Source organism: Pongo abelii, chromosome 1, assembly GCF_028885655.2.
Source record: "Pongo abelii isolate AG06213 chromosome 1, NHGRI_mPonAbe1-v2.0_pri, whole genome shotgun sequence".
In the NCBI taxonomy this organism is placed as follows: domain Eukaryota; kingdom Metazoa; phylum Chordata; class Mammalia; order Primates; family Hominidae; genus Pongo; species Pongo abelii.
Genome location: NC_071985.2, coordinates 197,462,679 through 197,473,467, shown reverse-complemented (window position 1 = coordinate 197,473,467; position 10,789 = coordinate 197,462,679). Strand labels below are relative to the sequence as shown.

The 10,789-nt window shown below is 44.9% G+C and overlaps 1 protein-coding gene across 14 annotated transcripts in view; it reads right to left on the bottom strand.

The window, feature by feature from the left end:
* LOC100439898 (magnesium transporter protein 1-like) overlaps positions 1 to 10,789 on the bottom strand; it is a 111,958-nt gene that overhangs the window by 100,657 nt on the left and 512 nt on the right. For 2 of the 14 annotated variants that reach the window (XM_054555384.2, XM_054555400.2), the window contains exons 2-4: positions 9,796 to 9,916; positions 9,236 to 9,442; positions 7,034 to 8,470 (exon numbers count right to left, since the gene is read on the bottom strand). In XM_054555384.2, the coding sequence (XP_054411359.1) occupies positions 7,277 to 8,281 (1,005 nt within the window). In that variant the 5' untranslated portion in view covers positions 8,282 to 8,470; positions 9,236 to 9,442; positions 9,796 to 9,916 and the 3' untranslated portion in view covers positions 7,034 to 7,276. Of the gene's footprint in view, positions 1 to 7,033; positions 8,471 to 9,235; positions 9,443 to 9,795; positions 9,920 to 10,789 lie in introns of those variants that run through there. The other 12 variants (XM_054555379.2, XM_054555409.2, XM_054555405.2 and 9 more) reach the window with 9 other exon arrangements.

Here is a 10,789-nt window from a genome sequence, read left to right as displayed (position 1 = left end):
GTCGCAAGTTGGCAGGCCAGTTTCAGTCTGCAAATAATTTTTAATTGTTTAAATTTTTTTTCTTTTCTTTTTTTTTTTTTTGAGATGGAGTCTCGCTCTTTCACTCAGGTTGGAGTGCAGTGGCGCGATATCGGCTCACTGCTACCTCCACCTCCCGGGTTCAAGCGATTCTCCTGCCTCAGCCTCCTGAGGAGCTGGGATTACAGGCGCATGCCACCACGCCTGGCTAATTTTTTGTATTTTTTGTAGAGACGGGATTTCACCATGTTGGTCAGGCTGGTCTTGAACTCCTGACCTTGTTATCCGCCCGCCTTGGACTCCCAAAGTGCTGGGATTACAGGCGTGAGCCACCATGCCAGGCCAATTGTTTAAAATTTTTTAAGAGAGACAGGGTCTCACTCTGTCGCCCAGGTGGAAATGCAGTGGCAGGATCACAGCTCACCTCCTGGGCTCAAGGATCTTCCTGCCTCAGCCTAAGTAGCTAAGACAACGGGTGTACACCACCACATTCGGATAGTTTTTTAAATTTTTGTAGAGATGGAGTCTCACTATGTTGACCAGGCTGGCCTGAAACTCCCGGCCTCAAGCAATCCTCCCACCTCAGCCTCCCAAAGTGCCTGGATTACAAGCATGAGACACTGCACCTGGCCCAGATTTTATCTTCTCTTTAAAAATAAGAACCAAGTGTGGTGGCATCCCCCTGTAATCCCAGCTACTTGGGAAGCTGAGGCAGGAGGCTTGCTTGAGGCCAAGAGTTCGAAGCCACAGCGAGTTGCGATCATACCACTGTACTCCAGCCTGGACAAAAGAGCGAGACCCTGTCTCCTAAACAAAAAACAGTAAGATATGCTAGAACCAAACAAATCACCAGTTACATTAGAGCTCAACTGCTTGAGACTTTCTTCAGAGCAAGGGTGCTCAGAACACCACACTTAAGCATCAGAAATGAGGTGGCAGTCTAAGGTAAAATTCTAAGTGTTTGTTGTTGTTTTGAGACAGTCTCACTCTGTTGCCCAGGCTGGAGTGCAGTGGCATGATCTCTGCTCACCACAACCTCTACCTCCTGGAGTCAAGCGACTCTCTTGCCTCAGCCTCCAGAGTAGCTGGATTACAGGCACCCACCACCACGCCCAGCTAATTTTTTGTATTTTTAGTAGAGACGGGGTTTTACCATGTTGGCTGGGTTGGTCTCAAACTCCTGACCTCAGGTGATCCACCTACCTTGGCTTCCAAAGTGCTGGGATTACAAGCATGAGCCACTGTGCCTGGCCAGTGAGGGGCATACATCTGAATGTAGTTTTCATGTTTAATTTGTCTAGTTATTTGACCGATTTATCTCAGCTGCTGATACTTGCATACCTTGCTTATGTTTTCAGGAAATTAATTAGGTTGATGTGTCAATGCCAGGAAACGATGTGTACGTTTTCACAATATTTGACTAAATGTTATGAAGGGAACTGAAATCTTTAGTTTTATCTATAGAAGAAAGATGACTGTTTTCCTGTCATTTCTGTTGCTTCCACAAATGTCATCTGTCATTTCTGTTGCTTCCACAGTTTCTACAGTCTATGAAGATCTTTATGATGCCTTTTTTTTTTTTTTCTTTTCTTTGAGACAGGGATTTGCTCTGTCGCCCAGGCTGGAGTGCAGTGGCATGATCTTGGCTCACTGCAACCTCCACCTCCTGGATTCAAGCAATTCTCATGCCCCAGCCTCCCAAGTAGCTGGGACTACAGGCGTGTGCCACCACGCCCAGCTAATTTTTGTATTTTTAGTAGAGATGGGGTTTTGCCATGTTGGCTAGACTGGTCTTGAACTCGTGACCTCAAGTGATCCGCTTGCCTCAGCCTCCCAAAGTGCTGGGATTACAGGCGTGAGCCACTGCGCCCAGCTACAATGCCTTTATAAAGCAGTACTTTTCTTGTACTTTTCCCTATTAAAATATCTTTCTTGGGCTGGGTGCAGTGGCTCACACCTGTAATCCCAGCACTTTGGGAGGTCGAGGCAGGTGGATTGATTGAACTCAGGAGTTTGAGACCAGCCTGGGCAACATGGTGAAATCCCATCTCTACAAAAAATACAAAAAATTAGCTGGGCATGATAGTGAACCTATAATCCCAGCTACTCAAGAGGCTGAGGTGAGAGGATCACTTGAGCTTGGGAGGCGGAGGTTGCAGTGCATGGAGGTTGCAGTGAGCCGAGATTGTGCCACTACACTCCAGCCTGGTGACAGAGTGAGACCCAGTCTCAAAAAAAGACTTTTTTTCTTAAGAATAACACGGGGGTTCAAAATTTATAATTATAAACAAAACAGATACCTTAGTGGCTTAGTATCATAAAGTCCAATATGTTCAGTTCTCAACTGAAACAAAATTTTAATAGGCTTTGCTAAATGATTTTAAAAATAGGCCAATTCAAAAGTACCTGAGGCTGGGCAAGGTGGCTCATGCCTGCAATCCCAGCACTTTGGGAGGCCAAGGTGGGTGGATTGTTTGAGCCCAGGAGTTTGAGACCACCCCAGGCAACATGGTGAAACCCCATCTCTACAAAAACTACAAAAATTAGCCAGGCATGGCGACATGCTCCTGTAGAACCAGCTACATGGGAGACTGAGGTGGGAGGATCACTTGAGCCCAGGACATGGAGGCTGCATGTGCCGCTACACTTAAGCCTGGGTGACAGAGTGAGACCCAGTGTCAAAAACAAAACAAAAGCACTTGAAACTATTAAATGTATAACATTACTCTTCCTTTACTGTAACTATGTTGCTAAATATAATTTGCATATTGTATTCCAAAGCAAAAATAAACAGAACATAGGAATGGTCTGATGCTGCACCAGACAGGATTTCAGTCAGCACCAGCATTCAGATGGTTTTCACATGTATTTTATACACATGTAAAATTAAGATTAACTGGCCAGGCGTCGTGGCTCACACCTGTAATCCCAGCACTTGGGAGGCCAAGGCAGGTGGATCACCTGAGGTCAGGAGTTCGAGACCAACCTGGACAACATGGTGAAACCCTGTCTCTACTAAAAATACAAAAATGGCCGGGCGCAGTGGCTCACGCCTGAAATCCCAGCACTTTGGGAGGCCGAAGCAGGCGGATCACGAGGTCAGGAGATCGAGATCATCCTGGCTAACACGGTGAAACCCCGTTTCTACTGAAAATACAAAAAAATTAGCCGGGTGTGGTAGCAGGCGCCTGTAGTCCCAGCTACTCAGGAGGCTGAGGCAGGAGAATGGCGTGAACCTGGGAGGCGGAGCTTGCAGTGAGCCGAGATCCCACCACTGTACTCCAGCCTGGGCGACAGAGCGAGACTCCGTCTCAAAAAAAAAAAAAAGAAAAAAAGAAAAAAAATTAGCCAAGCATGGTGGTGCACACCTGTAGTCCCAGCTACTCAGGAGGCCCAGGCAGGAGAATTGCTTTTTGTAGTTTTTGTAGAGACAGGGTTTCACCATGTTGCCTGAGGCGGTCTCGAGAAGGCAGAGGTTGCAGTGAGCCAAGATCGCACCACTGCAGTCCAGCCTCGGCGACACAGCGAGACTCTGTTAAAAAAAAAAAAAAAAAAAAAAAAAAAAAGATTAACCATCTTTTTATATTTTGTTTTGTAAGTTTAATCTTAATTTTTTCCAATTTATATTTGTGCTTGTATAAAGATTTTAGACTATGAAAGTTTGCCATCTGTGGTATCCCTTTGAATAGTATTTAAAAATACATATTCATAGGTGCTATCGAGACCATTCATAAAATTATTACTGTTAAGATTCTTTAGATATTAATTTGAAAATCTGCACAAAAGTATATCACTTTACTGAATGCAGCAAAGTTACTTGCCATTTATTTTACCCTGAAGACTTTTCTTTCTTATAGAAAAAGAGTGGGTTTTGAAGATAAGAAGGGCAGATGGGGTGGTAGGAATCATTGTTTTAACCTCCAGAGCAAATCATCTGCAGCCGTGTAGTTGAAGTGGGCCGTTATTTCTCTGACTAGTATGCTATGCAAAACGAGTTAGCCTCACCCAAATCTCAGCCTTGACAATCTCAGCACGAATTTCTTTGGCCTGAGACAAGTACAGGACCAGCAGAAAAGCAAGCTGGAAAAAGGGTCAAAGTCAAGCAGTTTCCTCTGGAGTAATGAACAACAAAAAATGTCTGTGAGAGAGGTCAGCTATTCCCAGTCACCTCCTGCTAAAAATATTAATAATATTTTAATAAAAATATTAAAAATAATAATAATTAAACTCAACTCCCTTGGCAAACACTCACATAAAACCTTCAAATCTTCTACCAGACCTTGAAAGAGGGTTACTTGACTATAATAGCCAAGCCAGTCCCAATTTAAGACAGAATCCTTCTAATGTGACATTATATTGTTGCTGCTTGAAAAACATTTTCACAATGACAGTTCTCACATTTCTAAAATGGCAATTTCCAGAGAGAAGGGTGGCGTTTGATTTAATAACAAACCTCAGGTCGGGCATGGTGGCTCATAATCCCAGCACTTTGGGAGGCCGAGGCGGGTAGATCACTTAAGGCCAGGAGTTTGAGACCAGCCTGGCCAACATGGTGAAACCTGTCTCTACTAAAAATACAAAAAAATTAGCCAGGCGTGGTGGTGCACACCTGTAATCTCAGCTACTAGGGAGGCTGAGGCAGGAGAATTGTTTGAGCCCTGGAGGCAGAGGTTGCAGTGAGCCAAGATCACACCACTGTACTGCAGCCTGGGCAACGACATAGTGAGACTCTGTCTTAAAAATAACAACAGGCCAGGGCCGGGCACGGTGGCTCATGCCTGTAATCCCAACACTGGGAGGCCGAGGTGGGTGGATCACCTGAGGTCAGAAGTTCAAGACCAGCCTGGTCAACATGGTGAAACCCTGTCTCTACTAAATATACAAAAATTAGCTGGGTGTGGTGGCGGTTACCTGTAATCCCAGCTACTCGGGAGGCTGAGGCAGGAGAATCATTTGAACCCAGGAAGCGGAGGTTGCAGTGAGCCGAGGTCGTGCCATTGCACTCCAGCCTGGGCAACAACAGTGAAACTTCATCTCAAAATAAATAAATAAATAAATAACAGGCTAGCACAATGGCTCACGCCTATAATCCCAGCACTTTGGGAGGCCAAGGCGGGTGGATCACCTGAGGTCAGGAGTTCAAGACCAGCCTGGCCAATGTGGTGAAACCTTGTCTCTACTAAAAATACAAAAAATTAGCTGCATGTGGTGGCAGGCGCCTGTAATCCGAGCTACTCGGGAGGCTGAGGCAGGAGAATCGCTTGAAGGCAAAGGCAGGGGTTGCAGTGACCTGAGATCACACCGCTGCACTCCAGGCTGGGCCACAGAGCAAGACTCTATCTCAATAAATAAATAACAACAAAAAAATCCTCCACTTAAATCTTTGCTATAATTTGCCAAGTATGTTAGTAAGATGTTTAGGACTTTACGTATGACAGAAGGAGGACAAAGGGGGAAAACGTCTTTAAATTTGTACCTTGTTTTTCCACTAAGAGGAAAGAAAGGCTGAAATGGAACAGATTTTACTAAAATTACAAAAATACTATTAGGGTGTTCAGTTTTGTATTTCTGCATTTTGGAAATGACTTGATATTTTAGCAGGCTCCTAAATAGAATGGGTGAATGAAATTATTATTTATCTTCTCAACTGTCTTTATACCTATTTTTCTCTTAGATTTAAAGTAAATGGAAAACAACCTCAAGTCAACAAAACACAGAAATAGGAAATACTATTTTGTTAGAGATTGGCCCCATGAAAGAAAAATAAGGAAAGATAACATATCTGAAATCTTTCCAGATAAAAGGTAGTTAATAATCAAAGATAAATTGTAATCTGGTGTTTAACTGGTTTGTAATTTCTACAACTATCAGGAAGCATAGTAAAAGGGCCACGCGCAGTGGCTCACGCCTGTAATCCCAGCATTTTGGGAGGCTGAGGCGGGCGGATCACCTGAGGTCAGGAGTTCAACACCAGCCGGGCCAACATGGCGAAACCCCATCTCTACTAAAAATACAAAAATTAGCTGGGCTTGGTGGTGTGCGCCTGTAATGCCAGCTACTTGGGAAGCTGAGGTGGGAGAATCACTTGAACCTGGGAGGTGGAGGTTGCAGTGAGCCGAGATCATGCCACTCACTGCACTCCAGCCTGGGGGACAGAGTGAAACTCCGTCTTAAGAAAAAGGAAAAAAAAAAAAGCATGGTAAAAGAAAAAAACAGTAAAAAAAAAAAAAAAAGAAACATACTAGTGTATTCCAATAGGAGAGACGGATATGTAGTAGTACTAAGAAGTATATATTTGCCTCTGAGCTTTGGAAGTGTACTCTAAACATAGGTATCTAAACTTCAGGGGACAAGATAATACAACTGCTCTCTCCACCCACAAAACAGACTGCAAATGTACACTGCCATAGAGGGATAATAATTATCTTCGGTGGCCAGGTGTGGGAATACCTTGTCAAGATATTATTTTTCGGCCGGGCACTGTGGCTCATGCCTGTAATCCCAGCACTTTGGGAGGTCAAGAGGGGTGGATCGCTTGAGATCAGGAGTTCAAGACCAGCCTGGCCAACATGGCAAAACCTCATCCTTACTAAAAATACAAAAAAGTAGCCGGGCGTAGTGGTACGCGCGTGTAGTCCCAGCACTTTGGGAGGCCGAGGCGGGCGGATCATGAGGTCAGGAGATCAAGACCATCCTGGCTAACACGGTGAAACCGCATTTCTACTAAAAATACAAAAAATTATCCGGGCATGGTGGTGGGCGCCTGTAGTCCCAGGGGCTCGGGAGGCTGAGGCAGGAGAATGGCATGAACCCGGGAGGCGGAGCTTGCAGTGAGCCGAGATCGCACCACTGCACTCCAGCCTGGGCAACAGAGTGAGACTCCATCTCAAAAAAAAAAAACACAAAAGAAAAAAGATTGTTTTTCATATTAGAATAAGATCAGCTGACCAAATATTAATATTAACTAAGGTACTTTTAAACATTGTAAAACATTGTTCCGATTCGATGAAAGTTGTACTCTCTAAAGATTTTAATAATTGGACTTGAGGTAATCTGTAACACTCGGGAAGAAAAATTAAGAACAGAGAAGATACATACTATAATACTTGACAGATTTTGAAAGCACTTAAAGCACTTATGGTCTCTTTTGGTGAAATCTCAATTACTTTAAAAAGCTATGAGTTTGCATTTTTCAGCTTCACATTTTTTTTTTTTTTTCAAATTTCTTGCTTCATTGTCTATGTCTGTAGGATCCTTTTTAATCCCAGACAAAGCTGTATGGATAGTCAGGTACTTTAAATCTAAAGAGGGCAAGCAGCCAACTGAAGAATATGGCAACAAGACACATACCAGCCAGACACATCATCTTTCTCTTTATGATGGTCATCGTAGAGGTGGCAGCCTTGTCTAACAGCACCATTCCCAGGCTAACACACATATTAAACAGGGAAATAATGAATGTTTCTGCTGCAAACTGAGCCTGACTAAATTTACTGATATAATGTTTATGTCCTGTGTGAGGGTCCCTTTGGACATACGGTTCTCCTCTTATATAAGTCCACATTTGACCAGACGTCATCACAATCACAAAGCACAGAGTTAAAACTTCGCACAAAATTCTGCAAGAAATAGATTTCCTATTCCATTTCAAGAAATACCCAAGTCCACCAATGAGAGCCAAAAGTATCCCCGGCTTGAGGAGACCATGATAATTTGTAGGCTGTCTGATTCTGACGCTAACATGTGTTCTTTCTGCTACCCATTCAGCTATTTGGTCAGCAACAATATCCCTTCCTCTCAAATTATAAATGTCATCTGTTGTAAATTTCCATTGGGCAGAAAAGTGGAAGAAACTCGGAACTGACATTACCTGGAGCGCTTCAAAGACCTCAGGGCTTTCATCATAATCCACCATTGCAAAAAATACCTTTGTGGTGAATGCACCAGGGCGTTGATAGGAATTTGCCAAGATCTGAAATTCTTCAGCAGCACCTTTGCACATTACACATGAACTGAACTCGTGGAGAGCAGTAAGCATCACAATAACAGAATAGTTTTTTGGTGCATCTAATACAAAATGATAGAACATGGTGTCACTCATTCTTATCACTCTGTCTTTCTTGGTCCAATCCATCAGCTGGCTGACCTTTTTGGCCAACACCTTCTTCCATCGGGAAGGATGTGTAGGAACCCCGGGAGCCACGAATAACAGGGCCACCACTACGGTCAAAAGTAGACGCCAAAGGCACCACACTTCTGCCATATTTGCTTACTTCTTTGTGTTATACCACTGTTGCAAAATATGTAAGCCAAAATTTGATCATTTCTTCCTGCAATTAATTTGTCCAAGATTTTTTTCTTTCTGTCTTCTTCAATCCTGGTAAAGAGGCTATATCACAAATTCTTGTTCATGTCCAGTTTACAAGTCATATATTAGAGTTTACAAAATAACCTGTGGAAAAAAAATACTCTGTAATGAAGGGAGTTTGGGAAATAGTGTTCTGGCTTCAGTCCTGCTGAACGACAGACTTGCAATTAACAAATCAGGCCTGGCACGGTGGCTCGCGCCTGTAATCCCAGTACTTTGGGAGGCCAAGCTGGGCAGATCACCTGAGGTCAGGAGTTTGAGACCAGCCTGGCCAACATGGTGAAACCCCATCTCTACTAAAAATATAAAAATTAGCCAGGTGTGATGGCGCATGCCTGTAGTCCCAGCTACTCGGGAGGCTGAGGCAGGAGAATCACTTGAACCCGGGAAGGGGAGGTTGCAGTGAGCCAAGATCATGCCACTGCACTCCAGCCTGGGCAACAGAGTAAGACTCTGTCAAAAAAAAAAAAAAAACAAATAAAACAAAACAAAACAAAAACAACCCGAATGCCTGCTGGGCAGCAGCTGGATCCACTGTGAACACCTCAAACTGCTCAAAAACTGCTCAAAAGCCAACCTCATCCCCAAATTGCCTATCAAGCCCTTGGTTCTCTACTGTTCTTCCCATCCCCAAATTGCCTATCAAGCCCTTGGTTCTCTACTGTTCTTCCCATCCCCCAATGACGTTTTACAACTGAAGGACCCTTCTGGGACTTCTTTCCCCTGGGCCCAACTGCCTGGGTTTCAATCCAGGCTGTACCACTTGTTAGTGATGTAACCCGGGCACGTCCTCACGGGCCTGTGCCTCAGTCTCCCTGTCTGTAAAGTGAAGATGGTAACAGTACCCACCTCATAGTATCCGGTTCAGCAGAGCCCTCAGAACAGGACCAGGCCTACACATCTGTCTTCCTCTCTATCCCAGCACCCCACGAGAGGCAGTGTGGAGCACAGCAGAGTGTCCTCTGGGTGAGGCCAGAACGCCTGGGTTTCCCTCCCTGCTTTTTAGCAGTGTGTCTCTTTTGTTACCTAAGAAAGTGGGGACAATGCCCACCTCACCTATTAGTTGTGAAGATTAAATGTTAATATTTTTCCAACCCCTAGAAGTACTAGGCAGTACTAGACAATACAGTACTAGACAATAAGACACACATGATTTTTTTTCCCTTCTCTCTTTTTTTAAAGAAATGGTTGAATATTGAGCATTGCTTCTCTGGTTTTTTGTGTTTTGTTTTGTTTTGTTTTTTGAGACAGAGTCTCGTTCTGTTCCCCAGGCTGGAGTTCAGGGGCATGATATCAGCTCACTGCAACCTCCGCCTGCCAGGGTCAAGTAATTCTCCTGCCTCAGCCTCCCGAGTAGCTGGGATTATAGGCGTGCGCCACCAGAGCATTGCTTCTCATGCCCCAGTTACCTCTCTCAGGGCTGTGCTCTCTCCAAACATGATTATCATCCCTTGATCATTCCTTGTCTGACCTTCAAGATGGGCAAAGTTGTCGGGCAAGACAGAATATCCATCCATTGCTGGAGGGGACCTGCTGGGGAGTGCACCTGATTTTAATTTTAATTAATTAATCTATTTTTTGAGACGGAGTCTCACTCTGTTACCCAGGCTGGAGTGCAGTGGCACGATCTCAGCTCACTGCAACCTCTGCCTCCAGGCTCAAGTGATTCTCCTGCCTCAGCCTCCCAAGTAGCTGGGATTACAGGCACCTGCCACCACACCCGGCTAATTTTTGTATTTTTAGTAGAAACAGGGTTTTAACCACATTGGCCAGGCTGGTCTCGAACTCCTGACCTCAGGTGATCCACCTGCCTCAGCCTCCCAAAGTGCTGGGATTACAGGCGTGAGCCACCGTGCCTGGCCAAATTTCGTATTTTTTGTAGAGATGGGGTTTCGCCATGTTGCCCAGGCTGGTCTCCAACTCCTGGACTCAAGCGATCCACCTGGTCTCGGCCTCCCAAAGTGCTGGGATCGCAGGCCTGAGTCGCTGCGCCCAGCCTACTTTTTCTATGTACTGTTTGTTTGCTGGCAACTACTATGTTTCTGAGGCTGACCTTGAACTCCTAGCCTCAAGCGGTCCTCCCGCCTGGGCCTCTGGAGTAGCTGGGATTACAAGCGTGAGACCCTGCGCCTGGTTTCGCATTTTCTATCATGTCTATGCATACCTTTATCAAAATAAAATTATTTAAGCCGGGACAGTGGCTCACATCTGTAATCCCAGCACTTTGGGAGGCTGTGATGGGTGGATCGCCTGAGGCCAGGAGTTTGAGACCAGCCCGGGCAACATGGTGAAACCCTGTCTCTACTAAATTTTTTTTTTTAATTTAGCCAGGTGTGGTGGCACGCGCCTGTGGTCCCTGCTAACTCGGGAGGCTGAGGTGGGAGAATCGCTTCACCCCGGGAG